The 23,609-nt window shown below is 38.9% G+C and overlaps 1 protein-coding gene across 1 annotated transcript; it reads left to right on the top strand.

Annotated features, from left to right (window-relative positions):
- Positions 1 to 3,097: 3,097 nt before the first annotated feature.
- Positions 3,098 to 4,042, top strand: LOC125124464 (olfactory receptor 4C46-like). Its single transcript, XM_047774575.1, has one exon. The coding sequence runs from the start codon at positions 3,098 to 3,100 to the stop codon at positions 4,040 to 4,042; it is 945 nt and encodes a 314-aa protein (XP_047630531.1).
- Positions 4,043 to 23,609: the final 19,567 nt, after the last annotated feature.

The following is a 23,609-nucleotide window of genomic DNA, read 5'->3' as shown; positions in this document are numbered from 1 at the left end:
TGCCCAGAATTCCACAATGATCAGTTCATGAATCCCAGAAGGAAGTAACTGTAATCTGGGTTCCTGACTATTCACATTCCCTTCTAAGAAATATGAAAAACAACTTTTTAATTTTTTTTAGATTTTATTGACATTTTAATCATTTATATATATATGTATATGTGTATATATATATATATATTCTACTGTAGAGCATGGAGACACAGTTACATATACTTGTATACATATTGTTGGTTTACAATGTGGTATTAACTTCTGCTGCACAGCAAAGTGATTCAGTTATACATATACACATATCCATTCTCATATAAACTATCACAGAATATTGAGTAGATTTCCCTGTGCTATAGAGCAGGTCCCCATTGACCACCCATTCCATAAGCAATAGATGGATTGGCAGCTTGGGAAAAACAGCTTTTGAGTCAAGTACTTCAAAATGGCTGCCATTAATTTTATGCCATTGCTGATCGAGCTTTCGAGAAGTCATTAGTGGGCATCCAGAAAAAGTTTAATATTCAAGGTAAAATGGAAGCTCTTTCTGTGATACAATTCAATCAGGAAACTACAGCACCATTTGAAACTGACAGTGCTAATGCCCTGAACTTAGCCAGAACCCAGGTTGGGACTTGAACCCATGTTCTAGGACTAAAATCCAGCCTAAACACAGATTGGAATTATCCCCACAGCTTTAAATTAGAATCACTCACCCTGCATCTGGACTACTGAGGTTCAGGTTCTTCATGCCTCCACATAGAAGGAATTCAGCAAGAGACAAAATATTAAGCAAGAAATAGATTTATTAAGATAGGATGATCATGAGAGATTCAAGCAGGCAGGCAAGGAGGCTCTGCCCCAAGGATTTGGTGGGCTACTGTGTTTTTCACCCAAAAGAAGTGGGGGTTGGAAAAATGCTGCCTCTTTCTCTTTCTTCGAGTAGTAGCTCCTCCTAGTGTCTGGTCATGGTGCTCATGTAACTAAGCAGATAGGCAGTCCTCAAACTCCTGCCCTTGGTCTGAATCTGAATGCAGACCTCACCCAATGACCTGAGGTTTATCTCATGCCTCCACAGGTCAAGCAAGCCTGCCTTGTTCTGATGGCCTTCTTGAGAAGTTCGTAACTTACAGTGATCTCCAAAAGTCCCCTAGGTACTCCTCTATATCTACAGTCCTTTTTGGGGGGATTTCTACAATCACCTCCATCCCTATCATTTCCATACACTGCAATTTTGCCACCTTGCTGTGCACATGACATTCAGTTTTCTTAACGGTCCAGGCTTAGATAGAGAAAGGGGCTCTTGGTTAGGTTAGGTTACAAGTGTAGAGATGATTCTCTTCCCATTCAAGAATGGGTGTTTCTCAACACGTCTCTGCAGATACTTGCTCCTAAAACAAACCCTTCTATCAAAGCTGATGATTAATTCCTAGGAGAGAAAGCAGCAGCCATGAGACAAGGTCCCTGAAGCTTATGGAAATCTTTTTAAATGTCTTCTCGACAAGAGCAAGATGAAAATGAGTTTGATTGCCATTTGCTTCTCCAGAACCAGCTTCATCATGGACAGAGTGAACTTTTTGACCTCTACACTATCTGCCTCTTGCCCCACAGAACCAGACCCATTTATTTAAGATCACTTCTTCACAGCCTTTCAAGAGAACCCATTCTAAATGCAAAAATGATCCTGAATGATGTTTCCAACAGAGTTTCTGTGAAGAACTTTTGAAGCTTTAGGAAAGGTGGGGAGATGTAGGCTTATAGGAACTCTTCCTTTTTGAAACAAGCTTACTGACGTATACTTGACATGCCAAAAATGTGGCACATATTCAATGTGTATGATTTCTTAATAATTGTTTATTTGATAGTGAATTATATGAATAAGCTCTTCCCAGGTCTGACATATATTTTATATTTAGAATGACTTATTACAAGAAGCAGCCAGTTTGAAAAAATAATTGGTTTTGAACACCCCAACACATCAAGACCATCTAAGACAACTAAGGTAAGTTTTTCAATAGTGCTGACCCTTGCTAAGGATTGTTCCTTACCATACACAGGGCTCATTTTTCAATACTTTTCAGGTATAGTAATAGAGTATTTCATCCTCTCTCCAACTGCTGAAAAAAAAAAGATCATTTATAATTAAAAATAACCTTAATTTCACAGTTGAAAATTTTGAGGCTCATAGAAATAAAGCCAATGATAAGACCCACCTCTCTGATATCAGACACCATATTCTGCCATTAGATATCTCCTTACTCAACTATTATAGGTAGTCTATTCCTGCGGTTCCTGCGTTTGCTTTCTACCCCTTTACTGGACTTCAGGCATTTCATCCAAGACTCACAAAGGTCTTTAGTAGAATAAGAGCCAAGATACCTCTTATTCAAATTCCTATCCATCCTTTCACTCATATTCTCAATAACTTTCCATGGTTCCTCATTTCCTAGATACTAAAGCAAAAATTCTGCAGCTGTGCAATGATAAATTTTTATGCCCAACTTCTACCTGCTTTTCAGAGTTGGGTGCCAATATGTGTGCTGTGAGCTATGTACTATGTCAAATTAGACTCAGTCCTTTGGGATGATGAAGTGTGCACAGGTGGCCTCCTGTGTGTATGTTTAGAAAAGTTACTCATATCTATAGTGTTAAAAAAGACTTTACCTGGGAGATAATTTAAATAATCTTTATGAACTCACAATCTTTACTTCCAACACACACAAATACACACACTAAAAGAATTCAAGACTTGGGAGTTCCTGTTGTGGCAGAGTGGAAGGGAATCTTGAGGATGCAGGTTTGATCCCTGGCCCTGCTCAGTGGGTTAAGGATCTGGTGTTGCCGTGAGCTGTGGTATGGTCACAGACACGGCTTGGATCTGGTGTTGCTGTGGCATAGGCTGGGAGCTGCAGATCCAATATTACCCCTAGCCTGGGAACTTCCATATGCCACAGGTACAGCCCTAAAAAACAAACAAACAAAGAAAAAGAATCCAAGACTTAATAGAATTTAGAGATTTATTATATAGTATAATGGGAAGTGTACCAAAGTCAAGGTGGCATTCATAAAAATGGTTTTCTTTTCAGGTAATGCAATTAACCATCATATGAAATACATGGAGAATAGGAACAATGTGACAGAGTTTGTTCTCCTGGGGCTCACACAGAATCCAGAGATGCAGAAACTCATATCTGCTGTGTTTTCTGTCATCTATATTATCACTGTGGTAGGAAATGTGCTCATCGTGATCACCATCACTGCCAGCCCATCCCTGGGGTCCCCCATGTACTTTTTCCTGGCCCATCTCTCCTTCATTGATGCCTGCTACTCCTCTGTCAGTACCCCCAAAATGATTATAGATTCACTCCATGGAAAGAAGACCATCCTATTTGAGGAGTGTATGACCCAAATCTTTGGGGAACATTTCTTTGGAGGTGCTGAGGTCATCCTGCTGACTGTGATGGCCTATGACCGCTATGTGGCCATCTGCAAGCCTTTGCACTACATGACTATCATGAATTGGCGAGTGTGTAATCTTCTCATGGGAGTGTCGTGGGTGGGAGGCTTTCTTCACGCAACCATACAGATCCTCTTCATCTCCAGATTACCCTTCTGTGGTCCTAACGTCATAGATCACTTTATGTGTGATCTGAACCCTTTGCTGGATCTTGCCTGCACTGATACCCACACTCTGGGGCTCTTTGTTGCTGCCAACAGTGGCCTCATCTGTCTTTTAAACTTCCTTCTCCTGCTGGTCTCCTATGTGGTCATTCTGGGCTCCCTAAGGACCTACAGCTTGGAGGCGAGGCACAAAGCCCTCTCCACCTGCATCTCCCACATCACAGTGGTTGTCTTATTCTTTGTGCCTTGTATATTTGTGTACCTGAGACCTGCAGGTACGTTATCAATTGACAAAGCCATTGCTGTATTCTACACTACCATAACCCTCATGTTAAATCCCTTAATCTATACCTTGAGAAATGCCCAGATGAAAAATGCCATTAGGAAATTGTGTGGCAGGAAAGCTATCTTAGGTGACAGACAAATATGACTTGGGCCCAGCATTGATTTACCTGAGGCTATGGTCAAAAGGCTATCTCAGCAAAGAATATTTGTGGGATAAAGAAATCAACTAACTGTTATGAATCATATCCCCTGCATTGAGTGGAGCAGAAATAGGTGCAAGAAAATAGAGAATAACACAATGTGCGGCCACTCTTTTCATGTTTAGAAAATTCTACCAAAATGGAAGAATTTTTGAAGAATCTTACTAGGTTCAAGCAGATACATGGATTCATAAGCTGGCCTTCTAATAACAAATTAAATAACTAATTAATTTTTCCATTATTGGGCAGCATTCTCTGTAATAATCCAAGGAAGTATACAGTTACTATTGTCATTTTTCAAGTGAGAAATCTGGTATCATGGGGATGATATCAAAAAAGATACACTGGAGAACCAGGAAACTGACTGATTTCCTATATCATGCCCTCAACTGTCAAGCAATGATGATAGCAAAATCAGATAACTATACTAGTTATCATTTATTGAGACAGGGCCTGTGCTGAACACAATGTACATATTCATTTATTATCTATCATTAAAAATTGAGTGATTTTTCTGTAATAACTGTGCTTGTGTGAGTGCCTGTAACATTAGAGGAAGTAACTATTTTGGGGCTATAAAATCATTGGCCCTACTTATCTCTGAGGGTTAGATAATGAAGGTGAAGCTTATATACACCATCTCCACATTACCTTGTAGGCTTCAGGACCATTATGTATTGCTCATATCACCCATGCTATGTAGGCAACACATCAGAAAGAGTAATGATTCAAAAAAATGGTTTCATATCAGAAAGGGATTTAAATATAAAGTACTTGCCTGCAACATAACAATCGTTTCTACAAGGTAGCAAAATAGCAGGTGCATGATCAATATTAAATGAATGAGTCAAAGTACAAAGGAAAATGAATGACTTCAATAATTTTTAAAAAATGCAAAAATGTAGTGCTGAAGGCCAGGGCATTATTTCCTACTTTTGCCTGATTCAACTCTAGGGACAATTTTGGCTATACCTCTTGGGGGAACTATACTTTGTTTTTGTTACTGCTTACACTGAGGAGGAGGTAAAAGAGACTGAAATTACAATTCTCAGCATATGAGTAAGTAGTTTAGCTTGATATGCTCCCTGTCCTCAGCAAGATTTCATTATCTTATTAATATGAGCTGTTTCTGTTATATTTTCTCAATGTGGTTACTTTTTAGAAACATTTCATTATTAAAAGCTATTTGTAAAAATACACATCTCTGTCTACATACAAACAATTTCAGGATAAATACATTCCTTTTTTTCCCTTTTGTCATTAATTCATTAATGACAAATATTAAATATTTCTGAGCACAAGGAATGTATCAGACATGTTGCTGGGCTTCAGTGGTGAATAAAAAGAGACCTGGATTCTGCCTTCAAAGAGCTTAGGAACCATTGAAAAACTCCCAGGAGGGAGTAGAAAATTACAGCACAGTGTTATAAATGACAAAACAATGAAGCACAGGGAACTATGAAATCATGTTGGAGGGACGCACATCAGGGAAAGATTTCTGGATGAAAAGGCACCAAAAATGGGACACAATGGATGAAAAGGAGTAAGATGGCAAAGTGAAGAGAAATGAGGCTGGAAGAGAGAGTCCTAGAAGATGGAATTGAAGTAGCAATGTACAATTGAAATACGTGTTTCTGATACTCAGAAAAATGTAGAAATCTCGAGCATATTAGATGGCAGTTAGGAGTTCTTGTCATGGCTGAATGGTTAGCAAATCCGACTAGGAACCATGAGGTTGTGGGTTTGATCCCTGGCCTTGCTCAGTGGGTTAAGGATCCAGGATTGCCATGAGCTGTGTTGTAGGTCGCAGATGTGGCTCAGATCCTGAGTTGCTGTGGCTCTGGCATAGGCCAGCAGCCACAGCTCTAATTGGACCCCTAGCCAGGGAACCTCCAGATGCCATGGGTGTGGCCCTGAAAAGACAAGAGATGAAAAAAAGAAAAAGAAAAAAAAAGATGGCAATAAAGCCAAAAGAGTGGTAGACATCACCTATAGAAGGTGTAATTCAGTCATCCCTGGGTGGATTTCAGTGGTCTCTCAAAAGGTCATAGCCATTTTGACATGTCTAAGAAAACAAACAAACAAAAAATTGATCCTAAAAAGAACTCCTAAAAATGTCAATTGCTATATTACTAGGAATTCACTAGGATGCCAAATTCACAAAATAAAAATAGGCTACAAAAAAAAATCAACCCTGTATCAGAGTTTTTGTCTGCAAATCTACAAATTGAGTGTTAATGGGTAAATGTCCTTAATTTCTCCAAAACAACTTTCAGTTTTATATCATCCAAATGAGAACTAAAATATGAGAATAAAATGAATACATTTTGATATGCAAAGGCTCAAGAAGTTTTACCAGTCAAGCATTATGAATAAGAAATATACCTCAGTAGAACACAAGCAAACTACATTTAGCACCTCCAAAAGATTATACACCATGACCAAGGATGCAAGATTTCTTTAAAATATGTGAATCAATCAATGTGGTAAACCACTTCACAGAAGGAAATATAAAAAGAAACGCAACATAATCATGTCAATAGATACAGAAAAAGCATTTAAGCACAACAACCATTCATGAAAAACACTCAACAAAATAGATTTTGAAGGAAGTTTCCTTAACACAATAAAAACCATTAATGAAAAGCCCACAGCTAATATGGTAACCAATGAGAGAAAACTGACTACTTTTCCTCTAACACCGAGTGAAAACTAAGGATGCCCATTTTCATCACGTCTATTCAACATAGCATTAGAAGTACTAGGAGTTCCCAGTGTGGCTCAGCCAGTTAAGGACTCCACATTGTCTCTGTGAGGATGCAGGTGCTATCTCCGGCCTGACTCTGTGTGTTAAGGATCCAGCATTGCCACAAGTGACAGCATAAGGCACAGATGCGGTTCAGGTCTCTTGTTGCTGTGGCTGTGGTGTAGGCCAGAGCTGCAGCTCCAATTCAACCCCTGGCCCAGGAACAACCATATGCTGCAGGTGTGGCTGTAAAAACAAACAAAAAAGTACTAGCAAAAGCAGTCAGAAAAGAAAAAGAACTAATAGGCATCCAAATGGAAAGTCTGAGATGACATGATTTTATATATATTTAAAACACAAAAAAACTCTAAAAACGAATAAATGAATCCAGTACAAATGTAGAATAAATATCAAAATACAAAAATTGTTTGTATCTCTTTACAGCAAACTATATGAAAAGGAAATCAGAAAAAATACCCCTTTTATGAGAATATCAAAAAGAATTAAATACTTAGGAAGAAATTTAAACAGTGAGCTGAAAGTCTTCTACACTAAAAACTGTAAGACATTAAAGAAAGAAATTGAAAAAGACATAAATAAATGGAAAAGAAATAAATGGAAAATAAATTTTCCGAGAAAAATATTTATTGGATCATGAGAATTAATACTGTTAAAACATCCATACTACCATCTAAGATACAATGAAGTTCATATCAAAATTCCAGGACATATTTCACAGAATTAGAATATACTGTCCTAAAATACATATGGAACCACCAGAGACCCTGAGTTTCCAAAACAATACTGAGAAAGAAGAATAAACCTGGAGACATCTCACTTCCAAATTTCAAATTATATTTCAAAGCTATAGTAATCACAAAAGGATGGTACTGGGATAAAATAGACACCCAAAACAACAGAACAGAATTGAGATCCCATAAATAAACCCTTGCCTATAGAGTTACCTAATATTTGACAGGGTGCCAAGATACCTCAATGGGGAATAAATAGACTTTTCAGTAAATAGTGATAGGTAAAGTTATATTCACATGAAAAAGAATGAAACTGGACCTGTATTTTATACTGTGTACAAAAATCAACACAAAAAGGAACAAGACTTAAATGTAAAACCTGAAACTGTAACAATGCCAGAAGAAAACATAGAGTAAAAGCTTATTGACATTGGTCTGCATAATGATTCTTGACTATGACACCAAAAGCTCAGGCAACAAATGTAAAACTAAACAAGCAAGACTACTTGTTTATCAAACAAAATTTTTTTTTTTATTTTTTGAAGAAAAAGAGAAACATTAAAGAAACAATCAGGAATTCACTCATGGTGCAGTGAGTTAAGGACCCAGCATTGTCACTGAAGCAGCTGCAGTCACTGCTGTTGTGGAGGTTCAATCCCTGGCCCAGGAATGTCCACATGCCACAGGTGTGGGAATAAAAAAGTAAACGAAACAGCCAAAATGTGAAAAGGCAAGCAAAACAATGGGAGCAAATGTTTGCAACCTTTAGATCTGATGATGGGTTAAAAGCCAAAATATATAGGAAAATTATACAACTCAATAGCAATAAAAAGTAAATAATCCAATTTTTAATTGGGTAAAGGAATAAACAGATATATTTTTAAAGACTACATCAAAATGGCTAAGAGGCATGTAAAAAGGTGCTGAACATTATTAATTATCAGGGAAGTGCAAATCAAAACCACAATGAATAGCACCTCACACCTATTAGGAGGGTCAGAATCTCTGGGGCTTTGTGGAATCTATTTGTAACCCCTTGTTATTAGTCCTTTTTTTTTTTTTTTTGAAAGTCCTAGTGACGGAAATCAGAGAAGCAAAAGAAATAAAAGGAATACAAATTGGAAAAGAAATAAAACTAGCACTCTTTGCAGATGGCATGATACTATACCTAAAAATCCTAAAGACACCACCAGAAAACTATTAGGGCTCATCAATGAATTTGGTAAAGTCTCAGGATAAAAAGCTTCTATAGCATTTCTATCGCAAATCCCCAGCCTATCCCCCCATCCCCACCTGTCTCCTTTGGAAAACATATGTTTGTCAAAGTCTGTGAGTCGATAGCTGCTCTGCAAAGAAGTTCATTGCATCCTTTTTGAGAGTCCACATAGAAGTGATAGCAGATGACATTGGTGTCTGGTACAAAATTAAGCCACAGTAATCAATTGCTTTTCCATATACTAACACTGAAAAATCAGAAAGAGAAATTAGGGAAACCATCCCATTTTACATTGCATCAGAAAGAATAAAATACCTAGGAATAAACCTACCAAAAGGGACAAAAGACCTGTACTTTGAAAACTAGAAGATGCTGATGAAAGAAATCGAAGACACAATAGATGGAAAAATATACCATGCTCTTGGATTGGGATAATCAATGTAGTCAAAATAACAATTCTACCTAAGGCCATCTACAGATTCTATGCAATCCCTATCAAATTACCAATGACATTCTTTACAGAACTAGACAAAATATTTTAAATTACACAATGGAGGATAATGTGAGAAAAAATGTATATTTATATATATATTATATATGTGTATATATATGTATATGTATGTATGACTGGGTCACATTGCTATACAGCAGAAATGGACAGAACATTATAAGTCAACTATAAAAAATTTTAAAATAATTTTAAAAATAAATGAAATTTGTATGGAAACACTAAAGACCTCAAATAGCCAAAGCAATACTGAAAAGAAAAAAACAGAACAGGAGGAATCAGGCTCCCTGATCTCACACTTTACTACAAAGCTACAGTCATCAAAACTGTATAGTACCAGCACAAACACAGAAATAGAGATCCATGGAACAGGAGAGAAAGCCCAGAAACAAACCCAAGCACCTATGGACAACTGATCTATGACAAAAGGGGCAAAAATATACAGTGCAGGAAAGATAATCTCTTCAAAAAGTCATGCTGGGAAAACTGAACAATGACATGATGTAAAGGAATGAAAATAGAACATTTTCTAATACCACACACAAAAATAACCTCAACATGTATTAAAGACCTAAATGTAAGGCCAGATACTCTAAAACTCCTAGAGAAAAATATAGGCAGAGCAGCTCTTTGACATAAATCACAGCAACATCTTTTTTGATCCACCTCCTAGAATAAAGACACACACACACACACACACACAAAGAGTGGGACTTATTAAATTCAAAAGTTTCTGCACAGAAAAGGAAACAATTTAAAAAATGAAAAGACAACCCACAGAATCGGAGAAAAGTTTTGTGATTATTCAGCTGACAAATTTTAATATTCAAAAGATACAAACAACTCATACAACTCAAGAACAAAAAAACAAACAAATAATCAGAAAATGGGCAGAAGACCTAAATACACATTTCTCCAAAGAAGACATACAGATGGCCAGCAGGCACATGAGAAATGCTCAACATCACTAATTATTAGAGAAAGGCAAATCAAAACAACAGTGGGGTACCATCTCACACCAGTTAGAGTGGCCATCATTAACAAGTCAACAAACAACGAATGCTGGAATGGATGTGGAGTTAATGGAAACCTGCTTCACTGTTGGTGGGAATGTAAATTCGTACAACCACTATGGAAAAGGGTATGGAAATACCTGAGAAAACTAAATCTAGAGCTACCGTATGACCCAGAAATCCCATTCCTGGGCATCTATCCAGACACAGTTTTCATTGAATAAGATACATGCACCCATATGTTCACAGCAGCACTATTCACAGTAGCCAAGACATGGAAACAACCTCAATGCTCATCAAGAGAAAATGGATTAAGAAGGTGTGGTACATCTATACAATGGAATCCTACTCAGCCATAAAATAGGACAAAACAATGCCATTGGTAGCAACATGGATGGAACTAGAGACTCTCATACAAAGGGAAGTAAGTTGGAAACAGAAAGACAGACAATATAGATATCACTTACATGTGGAGTCTAAAACATGGCACAAATGATCTACCTACAAAACAGAAACAGATCATGGCCATAGAGAACACACGTGTGGTTGCTGTTCAGGGTAGGGGGAGTGGGATGGATTGGGAGTCTGAGGTTAGCAGATGAAAACTTGCATTTGTAGTGGATGGGCAATGGGATCCTGCTGTATAGCACAGGGAACTATATCCAACACTTGTGATGGATCAGGATGGAAGATAATGTGATATATATATATCTTTTCTATACAGCAGAAATTCCTTATATTCAGGAATATAAGTCTGCTTTCTACAATTGTTATACTAATTTACATTCCCACCAGCATAAGAGTTCCCTTTCCTCCACATCCCTACAAACACTTGTCTTTGTCTTTTTGATCACGGCCATTCTATTGATTCTTTTTCTAGGTACAATTAGTTTCCTAATGAGTCTAATATCCTGTGCAAAAACTCTTAATTATGTTTATTGAGTTATCTCAGAAATTGAATCTTTCAAATTCAAATTTTTTTAAAATTATTTTAATTTTGAATTTGAGAAAATAATATCTAAATTTCCCCTCTAACTTAAGCATATTTATCTCTGCCCCTTAAAGATTCTTTTGAACTCTGATGAATAGTCTTTTTTTTTTTTCACCTCTACCTGGCATATGGAAGTTCCCGAGCCAGGGATTGAACTGCACTTCTGCTGACTCTGGTGGATCCTTAACCCACTGCACCACAGTGGGAACTCCTCTGACCAGTATTTTTTAATAGCCTTCATAGACCAATGTATTTGTTTCAAGTTACATTATTTCTTCATTTCTAAAATATATTTGGCTCCACATAAGCAGAGGGGATATCTGCCTACAAGATGTTAATTGCTAATTTAAGAGTGGTGGTATGTCTATATTTGGTCTGATCTCTTATAGAGTTTTGTATATGTGTGAATATAATTTTTTTTAGTCACTTTTGTTTGCAACAGAAACTCACAATTCCACATTAACATTCTTGCCTGTGAGCATCTTATAGACTCCAGAAAAATTTTCAGTCTGGTGCTCTACGTTGTTCTGCTGTGCTTTATCCAAGTGAAGATTTGTGAGCCAGCTGCCATCCAATTTTACACAGATACAGGTGTAGTAGATAGAAAACCAAAATTATACAAGTGATGACACAGGTGTAGTACACAGAAAACCAAAATTATACAAGTCTGATTCTGAGATATGGTTGCTCTATCTCTGGATAAATCCTTTAGATTCCTGGGGCTTCTGTTATCCCATGTGCAAAATAAGAAAGCTTTCGTTTGACTCTCATCTCTAATATTAAACACTATTTCTACTGTGCAATCAAATCAATTCTTTCAGCTTAGACGAGTCATCAAATGCAGAAAAGGAGTCAGAGACAAAGGAAACAAAAGCAGTAAAAGAAACTCCTGGAGATACATCAAGACCTGTTTGATCTGCAAAGGATGAAAGGGAAATTTCATCTTCAAACTGTTTGAGTATTCCCCAGGAATTGCTTTGCCTTGCTATTTTAAACATTCTTCTGTTAATGTAAATAAATAAGGGGGGGGGACTGGAAAGAAAGAAACCACTCTGCTCTTAATCTCACCACTCTTTCATATTTATTAAGGGATGCTTCTCCACTTGGTGGGAGTGTAAACACTCTAGGGAGGCCACTGCAACGTACATGTGGAAAGGGCTTTGGGACATAGTTTTGCTTAAAGGAGCTCAGAAGTGACTCTTCACACCAAGCTGTAGATGTTAATGATTCCTTTAGTTCTGGGCTGGGGTAGAATTGCACAGTGTCTTAGGGAAGCATCAGGAATTGTGTCCACCCGAGACACAGCCCAAAGATCCATCAAGTTCACGTTCATGGCTTAGAGTCCCTACTGAACTCTGGGCTCTCCTCTACCCTTCACAGCAACGTTGGGCCTGGCTTTTCCAGCTTATGGGAAACTACAGGGCTGTGTTTCCTCAGACCTGTGTGTTAGATATGGGATTAGTCTCATTATATTAGTGCCTTCTCTTATATAGGAAAACTATTGATAGCAAGAATAATGGTAATAAGAAGAATTCAAATTCACACTCAAACACATTCCCCTGTTTTACATGCTCATTCCCCTCTTGTTTTTCCTCCTGAACTGAAAAAACAGAAACAAAAACCAACTATTCCCCACTGAGAGAGCCCTCCCATTTAAGAGGGCTCAAATTGTAGCAGTTTTGACAACTGTGAATTATATTCCTTGGTTCTCATCTGGAAGAAACTGGGCATTTAAACACAAGCCTAGCAACTGTGCCTCCATTGTCCATTCTCTAATGTCCATGAGAAAGTCTTCTTTCTCTGTGAATCAGGACCCATCTCAGAGAATACCTTCCTCCCATTTCTGAGCATGTCAACCTCATAACACCTCACTTTCCTTTGAAATTATGGCATTTTCTTACCCATAATCGGGAAAATATACTCTCTCATAGTCTTGTATGGTTGCACTCCATTATCTTATCATCATCTGTAAAACTATACTTTCCCCTCATTTCTGAGGACAGTATCTTGCAATTATATTACAAGTATCCAAAATATCGATATTTGATTAAATTCTCTTTTTTCACAAACCTTTAATATTAATTTAAGAAGAAAAAATATCCCACCAGTATTGCCCAGGGCTCAAGTTTTGCTTTATTTTTCTCCCCTTCCTGTGATAATTTGGGTACGCTTTTCCAAAATAAAGTTAAGAGTGATGCTTTAAGAATTGCTTTGTAAATTATTAATTTCAGTGAATCTCTGACCCACACACCACAAAGTTTGGTCAAAGTCATGTCTTTGATGCTCCCAGTCTGCCTCTCGCCAGCTGAAACCTGCCACTTCACAGTACTATTGGCAACAGATGCTGTTTCCTCGACTTCTTGTTGGGTCCCTTTAAAGAGAATGATATAAAAGGTTAATGACTCTAGGGAAAGCCTTCCCCCCAAAGTCTCCCTCCATAATCAGAACCACTTCAGAGAACTGACAGATTTAATTTCCAGGTGCCTTTTCAATTTGTTTAAAAAAATAAAAAAAAAAAACTTACTAAATTTGAAAACCAATTAATAGTTGCACCTGGAATCGTAACACTAATCCAAAGCTCTTCAGTAAAATCTTCAGTAAGCAGAGGTATGTAATTGTTTTTGATTGTCTTGTGCACTTGAATGTGTGTATATATTTACATATATTTCACATAATTTGCTTGATGTTTAATATAGCATATATATTACAAAGATCTCTTTTTGGAGGTATTTCCCTATTTTAATTGTCCTGCTTTTTTAGAACTTCCATTTGACTCGAACAGAATGAATTCCACAGTACTATTGGGGTTCACTGTGTTTCATAGAGTCTCTGCTGATTTCTGGAAAAACTGGTGGGAAAAAGTTCACTTCTAGCCCATACCTGGAATGAAACATAGTGCAGGCTTTCATTTTTTTTTTTTTTCACTTTTTGATTGTACCCCATTAAGGTCGACTCTTGACCACTAATATTCTTTCTTATCCCTTTCACATTCCTACCCTTTCCTGTCCCCTCATTAATGTTTTATTTTCTGTCTCCTCCCTGTCTTACCCTCCCCTCCTTCTTCCTTTGTAATACAATGTCCAAAAAGAAACTGGTTCATACTTTGAGAGGGAATTTATGAGCTGTCCACTGCAGCTGCTTTCCTGATTTCATTGGGCCTTCTAATAGAGACTATGCTTTCCTTTTCCAAACCATCTAAACAGCTAGGAAAGGGAAAGTTAGATTCGACTCCCCTTCGCTGCCACTTAAAATCCTCCATGGTGCTATTATGACCAACTCTTTGAGTCAGGTTTGGATCAAAAGCAAAGGGAAGCTTTGTTCTTCTTCTTATTATTATTAATAGTTCTTTTTAAGGCTGCACCCCTGACGCATATGGAAGTTCCCAGGTTAGGGGTGGAATTGGAGCTGCAGCTGCCAGTCTATGCCACAGCTGCAACAACTCAGGATCCCAGCCTCATCTGTGACCCACACCACTGCTCGAGGCAACACGGGATCTGTAAACCACTGAGTGAGGCCAGGGATGGAACAGGCCTCCTCAAGCATACTAGTTGGGTTGGTTCCTGCTGAGTCACAGCGGGAACTCTGGAAGCCTTTTTCTTTGATCAAAGAACAGAAAGGCACCAGCTGGCTCTCTAGAGCACATGCTCTCCTAAACAGACAAGCGGTGGGTGGGGTTCTCATGGAGGGGGAGGGAAGTGGGCCAGGTTTTCTTCATTGGGGTGGGGAGGAGGCTGAGTTCTCATCAGCGTCGCGGGGGGGGTGCAGTGTTCTCATGGAGCCAGCACATCTGAGAAGCTCACGCTCCAGGCCTCAGTGCTGCAGCACCTTTGCAGGGCCCCTTCGCTATCTTGAATTGTGGTGTCATACCCAGGGCTTCAGCACAAGGTTGCTGGGCTGAGGTGTGGCAGAGCCATTTCGCAGGAGGAACTCTGGTCCAAAGCGCCAGGTGCCAGGGCTCCACACCCTCTTACTCTGCTCTTGGGCAAGGAAAACAGGAGTGAGCACAAAGGCAACAAAAAAGGTGAGCCTGTATTTTATTAGCAGATTCTGTTTTCATGTCTCAAGAGTTGTTAAAGGGCTTTGCTGGTGACACATCCTCTCTGCTTTCTGTCCTTCTCCTCATCCTTAAGGGACGCTGAGGGGCAAAGGTCCATTTTCTGTAACATCTTCCTGCTGATTTCCAGCAGTGTCTTTGCCACACCTAAGGAGCAGGACTTTGCCTCCACTGCCTTCAGATGTGTGTGTTTGTTACCAGGCTTCAGCCCTAAGAGTTGGTCTCCATTTTTCTAGCCTTTTGAAGAGAAAGGATGTCAGATACATGGAAACATGAAGCTATCTCAGTCTTTGGCCTGTTGGCAAGTGTGCCTTGATGTGGAAACCCACCGCTGGGGCCTGAATCTCCCTGGGCGGACTTGTGTTATTCTTTGGAAGAGAAGCTTTAGGTCAGAGAGAGGTTTCCACAAGCAGTCTAGGGGATCTATTGTAACCACACCCCAGGGTGTTTTTCTGGAGGTTGGGACTGGGATTCCCTTCTTCACTGGGATCTGATGTCCCCATGGAGTGATCCTGGGCAACTTGAGGCGGAATGGGAGGTTAGACTCACCGAGTGGGGTTGTTCCACTTAGGAGTGAGCTGCTGGTTGCGCATGGTTTTAGGTGTATCCCGGCTCCTGGCCCTAAGGAGTGTAGGGCCAAGTGGGTGGTTGCAGGCAGCATCTAATTAAAATACTCTGTGAGAGCTTTCCTGGTTTCTTCTACCTGGAAGGCATACTTGGGTTGAGTCTCCATGGGTGGTTAGTCCAGATTCCTGAGCCAACTGGTTGACTTGGAGGGCAACAGCCAGAGGAGGACTTGGAGAAGGGCTCCAAGCCTAGCGCTTGATGTTCTACTATAATAGAGTTAATAGAGCTTGCACTGAGGTTTCCATTGGGAATACTCCCTAAGTGGTATTATAGCAGTCCATGGCCATATGCAACCATCCATGTGTTTGTTGCATGGGTCAGACCAGCTAATTAAATGGCACAATTATGGGGATCTGGAATCCTTCAAATCTTTTATAGTTGCTTTTATCTTTGAAATTCATTTTAAAATATGATTTTATTTTAATTTTCTAATTTGTGATGTAGGGCCCCTTCTTATAGAACAATTTACATGAGTTTTTTTTTCAGATGCTGCATATACATATATTCCAATGATATATTTGAAGAATAGGGAAATAATCATAAGAGAGATTCACTGACTTGCTACACCTACTCAGAGACAGTCTTGCACCAAAACTGAATTTATGATGTGGCCTTCAGAAGCCTTCCCTCTGGCTGGAAGATTATGATATTATTTCAGATGACAGATTAGATATTGCCATCAATCATTCTCAAGACGTTTTGAGTATTCATTCCCCTTTCCTCAACACATAGTCCCAAACTGGCCCCTTGTCAACCTCTCCTCTCTCCTAGGAAGCCCATGCATTTTCCTGTAATTTGCTATAACCCATAATCCTGTCCAAGCTCCATGGAAACGGTGACAAGTGGAGGCTGCCAAAATATTGAGCCTCAGGTTCCCTTTCCAAACCCAGAATATCTTTACCAGAGTTAAGTTCTGCCCACCAAATAAATCAAACAGTTTCAAGGTCCGTTCCTCCAAAGTGTTTTTCCAGCTCACACAAGTTCATCTTAATGAAGTCCTGCAGATACATTGGGGTGTAGGCTATTTCCTTTCATATTCAGAGCTTTACCTGTGTTTTGCTGAACTTCGAGTCTATGTATTGGTCTGGATCTAATGAAGGTTGTGGCATCTGATGTTGAGCAGGGAACATGTGTCCTTTGAGAATCCTGTTTCAGGTGAAGTCGTTGCTCATTCTCCAGTCAAGGGAACACTTATTTTGGAGCAAGGGTAAAGGAAGGACTCTGCCAGTCCAAAGGTTCAGAGAATTTAAAGGTTCAAGGTCTCAGCTTTTCTCACCTTGAGACACCTCAGACACATGGAACTATAGTAGCACCTAGGACTTTTGTCCCTGATGGGTAGCCCTGTGCTCTGTGCTTGGCTGCTGGATCAGATGCCGTGCTGTAGTTCACATGGAACTATTTTGTAGATTAGACTCAGGTGACCTTTCTCAAGCTACATGTTGTTTGTTTCCCGCTAACCTAATTTCCGAGTCTTTCTGTATGATTCAGAAATTAAATTGTAGAATACAATGTTGATCATTTGAAACTTTAATCATGGTAAGTAGGGATTTAAAGTCATTGTAATATACTAATTATTAATAAAACATTGAAGTGTTTTCCATTTAGGGAGAAGAAGTGTTTTAATTTTCATTTATTTATTTATGTATTTTTTTCTGCTGTACAACATGGGGAGCATGTTACACATACATGTATACAACTTTTTCCTCCCATTGCTGTGTTGCAATGTAAGTATCTAGACATTAGGTCCTTACCTAATGCTACACAGCAGGGTATCTTTGTAAATCCATTCCAGGACCAACAGTTTGCATCTGTTAACCCCACCCTCCCAATCCCTCCCACTCCCTCTTTCTCCCCCTGGGGCAGACGCAAGTCTATTTTAAAGTCCATGATTTTCTTTTCTGTGGAAACCTTCATTTGTGCTGTATATTAAATTACAGTTATAAGTGATGTCATATGTTATTGGACTTTCTCTGACTTATTTCACTCAGTATGAAAATGAGTGAAATAGTTTCATCTCTGTTGCTGCAAATGGCATTATGTGGTTCATTTTTATGGATGAGTAGTATTCCATCGTGTACATATAACACATCTTCCTACTCCAGTCATCTTTCGATGGACACTTGGGTTGTTTCCGTGTCTTGACTATTGTGAATAGTGCTGCATGAACATGTGAGTGCATGTATCTTTTTTAAGGAGAGTTTTGTCTGGATATATGCCCAAGAGTGGGACTAGTGGGTCATATCCGGTAGTTCCACATAAAGTTTTCTAAGGTACACACATACTGCTCCCCATAGTGGCTATACCAGGTTACATTCCCACCAACAGGGAAGGAGGTTCTCTTTTCTCCACAGGCCTTCCAGCCCTTGTTATTAGTGGACCTATGAATGATGGCCCTTCTGACTGGTGTGAGGTGGTATCTCATGGTCGTTTTGCTTTGCATTTCTCTTATACTCAGGGGTGTTGAGCATTGTTTCATGTGCTTATTGGCCATCTGTGTATCTTCCTTGGAGAACAGTCTATTCAGGGCCTTTGCCCATTTTTCCTTTGGGTGGTCGGGTCTTGTTCTGTTGAGTTGTGTAAGTTGCTTGTGTATCCTAGAGATGAAGCCCTTGTCCATTGCATCGTTTGCAACTCTTTTCTCCCATTCTGTAAGGTGTCATTGTGTTGTCGTTTTGGTTTCCTTTGCTGTGCAAAAGCTGGTTGGTTTGACTAGGTCCCACTGGTTTCTTTTGGCTCTTCTTTCTGTTGCCTTGGGAGACTGACCTGAGAACATGTTCATGAGGTTGATGTCAGAGAGTGTTTTCCCTAGTTCTCTTCCAGGAGTTTGATGGTGTCTTGTCTTCTTTTTAAGTCTTTCCACCATTTTGAGTTTATTTTGGTGCATGTTCGGAGGGTGTGTTCTACTTTCACTGCTTTGCATGCAGCTGCCCAGGTTTTGCAGCACTGCTTGCTGAATAGACTTTCTTTGTCCCATTTTATGCTCTTGCCTCCTTTGTCAAAGACTAATTGACCGTAGGTATCAGGGTGTGTGGGGGGGTTCTCTAGTCTGTTCCATTGGTCTGTCTGTCTGTTTTGCTACCAGTACCACACTGTCGTGATGACAGTGGCTCTGTGATATTGCTTGAAGTCTGGGAGAGGTATGCCTCCTGCTTGGTTTTTGTTCTTCAGAATTGCTTTGGCCATTCTGGGTCTTTTGTGGTTCCCTATAAATTGTTGGATTGTTTGTTCTAGTGCTGTGAAAAATGTCATGGGTATTTTGACAGGGATTGTGTTCAATCTGTAGATTGCTTTGGGTAGTATGGCCATTTTTACAATATTGATTTTTCCAACCCATGAACATGGAATATCTTTCCATTTCTTTACATCTTCTTTAATTTCTTTGATTAATGTTTTATAGTTCTCCGCATATAAGTCCTTTACCTCCTGGGCCAGGTGTATTCCGAGTTACTGATTTTGGGGAGTGCAATTTCAAAAGGTATTGTATTTTCGTATTCCTTTTCTAACATGTCATTGTTAGGATGGAGAAATAGGCTGGTTGCTGAATGTGAATCTTATATCCTGCTACTTTGCTGAATTTGTAAATCAGTTCAAGTAGTTTTTAGGTTGAGTCAGCTTTTCATTTTCTGGCCACGCCTGTGGCATGCAAAAATCCCCAGGCCAGGTATATTCTGAGGCACTCTTGAAAAGGAGTTCCCTGGTGGCTCAGTGGATTAAGGCTATGGTGTTGTCACTGCTATGGTTTGGGTCTCTGCTGGGGTGCAGTTTCGACCCCTGGCCTGGGAACTTCTGCACACCCCATGCAGCCAAGAAAAAAATAAACAGATAAACTTGTAATGATATCTGCCCTATGGTCTTTTGTTTTGTAGAAATGATTACTAGGTTTAGTGTTTATCTAGTTTAACAGCTTTATTGAGATAGAATTTATATACTGTATTATTCACTCATTTGAAGTGTATAATGATTTTTAGTATACAATCTATGCAAGCATCAACATGACCTAATTTTACAACCTACATTTCACTCCCCCAAGAACCCCATATCCATTAGTAGTCACTCCTCATTCCTCTCTACTCCTGTCACCAGCAGCCCTAGTCAAACATTAATCTATAAGGATTTTCTTTTCTGGACATTTTTACCAAAAAAACAATCACGCAATGTGTTGTCTGCTGTAACATTCTTCTTTCACATCACATAATATTCCTAAAGTTTCATTCATGATGTGGTAAGAATGAGTATTTCTTTCCGTTTTATTCCAAATAGTCTTCTAGGTCGTGGATGTATCATTTACCCAGTCGTCAGTTGAATGACATGTGGATTGTTTCCCCATTTTGGCTATTGTGAATGATGTTGCAGTGAACATTGGTGTGCATGTATCCTCGTGAATATATATTTTCATTTCTCTTGGGTAGAGACCTTGCTGGGTCACTGTTATTATGTATCCTTTTGAGGAACTTCCCAACCATTTTCCAAAGTGGCTGCATCATTTACATCCTCACTAGCAATATAGAACACCTCCACTTGTTCTACACACGCACCATTACTTATCACTGTCTGTATTTTTTGATTCTAGACATCTAGTGGGTATGAAGCGTTATCTCATTATGGCTTAGGGTTGCATTTCCTAAAGATGGAAGTTGTTGACCTCTCTTATCTGCTTTTGCCCATTTGTTGGTTTGTTTGGCTGAGGCCACAGCATATGAAAGTTGCCAGGCCAGCATTTGAACTCATGCCACAGTAGCAACCCAAGCTGCTGAAGTTACAATGCTAGATCCTTCACCCACTGTGTCAGAAGAGAACTCCACTTTGGGCCATTTGTATATATTCAGTGGACATATGTTTATTCAGAAGTTTTGGCATTTTTTGACTGAGTTATTGTCTTTTTATTATTAAGGAGTTCCTTATATAATCTGGGAACAAGTTGCTTACAAATGATTTGCAATTATTTTCTCCCAAACTGTGGGCTGGCTTTTCACTTCTTTGGTAGTAACATTTTTAGTACCAATGTTTTTCACTTTGGTGAAGTCCAGTGTAGCTGTTAAAAATTACTATTGGATACCAATTTTCAAATCACATTTCTGTATATCTTTATTTGTGGAATGATGGTCTTAATAACAGTTGCTATTCTGCTTGTTTTCTATAGAAATTACCACTAGATTTGTTGAATGTTTATTTATGGAGACTTAGTTTTTTTTCAATATAATTCTTTTTCTGAGCTAGATTTTATTAAAATGATACAGACTATAAACATATGGTTTGATGAGTTTTGATAAATGTATATATTCATGTAACTATCAACAAATGTATGCTCTAGAATACTTTCATTAACCCCCAAAGTTCTACCACGTCCCTTTTTCAATCTGTTCCCCTGATGCAACTGTTCTGAATTGTATCACTCTTTTAGTTTTCCCTATTCATGAACTCCATGTAAATTGAATCCCAGCATTGACTCATTTGTGCATGGTTTCTGTTTCTGAGCTTCATGCTGGGGTGTCCCTCATTAGTCCATTGCGTTTCTGGGCTGAAGTTTTTTTCTATTATATCTATTCTGACAATTTCTGTCTTTTAAATGCAGCATGTTTGCATATAATGTGATTGTGAAAATGTGGGGGTTTAAGTTCATCCTGTGGCAGTTTACTTTGTCTTTGTCTCCTTTATTTACTTATGTTCTCTCTTTCCTCTCTTCTTTTGAGCTGTGCAGGTGTTTTTTGTTTAGCATCCAATTCGGTCTTCTCTCTTGACATCTTCATTGTCATAGCTTTTATTTTTTTAGAGGAGTTTTAGATTCACAGTAAAGTTGAGCATCAGACACAGAGATATCCCATGTATGCCCTGTCCCATTCATGCACTGCCTTTCTCATTCGTAACAACCCACAGAGGGATACATTTGTTCAGTCAGTGGAGTTACACTGACACATCACTCTCAGCCAAAGCCCAGAGCTGACATTAGAGTTGACTCTTGTTGTTGGGCCTCACATGGATATGGACAAATGTATAATGACACGTATCCAGCATCCACCATTATAGGCCCATTATAGCCGTGGAAGAGTCTCACGGCTCCACCTGTTCATCTATCCCTCCACTGTGACCCTTCACCACCACTGAACTTTTTACTCCCTCCATAGTTTTGTCATTTTCAGATTGTCATACCATTACCATCACACAGTTTTTTAATCCTTTCAGATTGGTTTCTTTTACTTAGTAACATGCATGCAAGTTCTCTTCATGTCTTTTATATCTTCATAGTTTTTCTTTTGTGACACTGAATCATATTCATGTGTCTGGATATACCAGTTTTACTGAAGGACATCTTGATTGCTTCTAAGTTTTCTCAGTTAAGAAGAAAACTGACCTAATCAAGCTGACAAGCTGTTGCACAACAAAGGAAACCTTAAGAAAACCAAAAAGGCAACTTACAGAATGGGAGGAAAAATAGTTTCAAGTGATGCAATGGACAAGGGCTTAATCTCTAAACTATACAAACAACGCATACAACTCAAGAGCACAAAAGCCAACCACCCAACTGAAAAAATGGGCAAAAGACCTGAATAGACATTTCTCCAAAGAAGATATACAAATGGCCAACAAGCACATGAAAAAAATGCTCAACATCCCTGATTATTAGAAAAATGCAAATCAAAACTACTCTGAGGTACCACCTCACACCAGTCAGAATGGCCATCATTAGCAAGTGCACAAATAACCAATGCTGGAGGGGATGTGGCGAAGAGGGAACCCTACTACATGGTTGGGGGGAATATAAATTGGTACAACCATTAAGGAAAACAGTATGGAGGTACCTCAGAAAACTAAATATAGAACTACCATATGACCCAGCAATCCCATGCTTTGAGATATCTCCAGACAAAACGTTCCTTTAAAAGGACACATGCACCTGTTTGTTCATTGAGCCACTATTCACAATAGCCAAGACATGGAAACAACCTAAATGTCCATTGACAGTTGAATGAATTAGGAAGATGTGGTATATATACACAATGGAATACTACTCAACCATAACAAAGAACACAATACTGCCATTTGCAGCAACATAGATGGAACTAGAGACTCATACTAAGTGAAGTAAGTCAGAAAGAGAAAGACAAATACCCCATGATATCACATATCTGGAATCTCATATATGGCACAAATGAACCTTACCACAGAAAAGAAACTCATGGCCTTAGAGAACAGACTTGTGGTTGCTAAGGAGGAGGGGATTGGGATGGACCGGGAAGCTGGGCTTAATAGATGTGAACTGTTGCCTTTGGAGTGGAGAAGCAATGGGGTCCCACTGTATAGCCGTGGGAACTATATCTAGTCACTTGTGATGGAGCGTGATGGAGGATGATGTGAGAAAAAGAATGGATATATGTAGGCATGACTGGATCTCTTTGCTGTACAGTAGAAAGTTGAAAGAACACTCTAAACCAGCTATAAGAGAAAAAAGAAAAATCCTTTTTAAAAAAGGAAGAAAACTGCTATAAAAGTGAATTCAGATTTCTGTGTGGCCATGTCTTCAATGCCTTTGGGAAAATGCAAAGGAGTGTGATTCCTGGATGGAATTCACTGTCCACACCCATGATATAACATACCCATATAAGTTTC

Source organism: Phacochoerus africanus, chromosome 4 (assembly GCF_016906955.1).
Source record: "Phacochoerus africanus isolate WHEZ1 chromosome 4, ROS_Pafr_v1, whole genome shotgun sequence".
Classification (NCBI taxonomy): Eukaryota; Metazoa; Chordata; class Mammalia; order Artiodactyla; family Suidae; genus Phacochoerus; species Phacochoerus africanus.
This window is presented reverse-complemented; position numbering and strand designations above follow the sequence as displayed.

What these genes read in the sequence shown, in the direction of transcription:
- LOC125124464 (XM_047774575.1), top strand. Translation starts at nt 3,098, where the DNA reads ATGAAATACATGGAGAATAGGAACAATGTGACAGAGTTTGTTCTCCTG.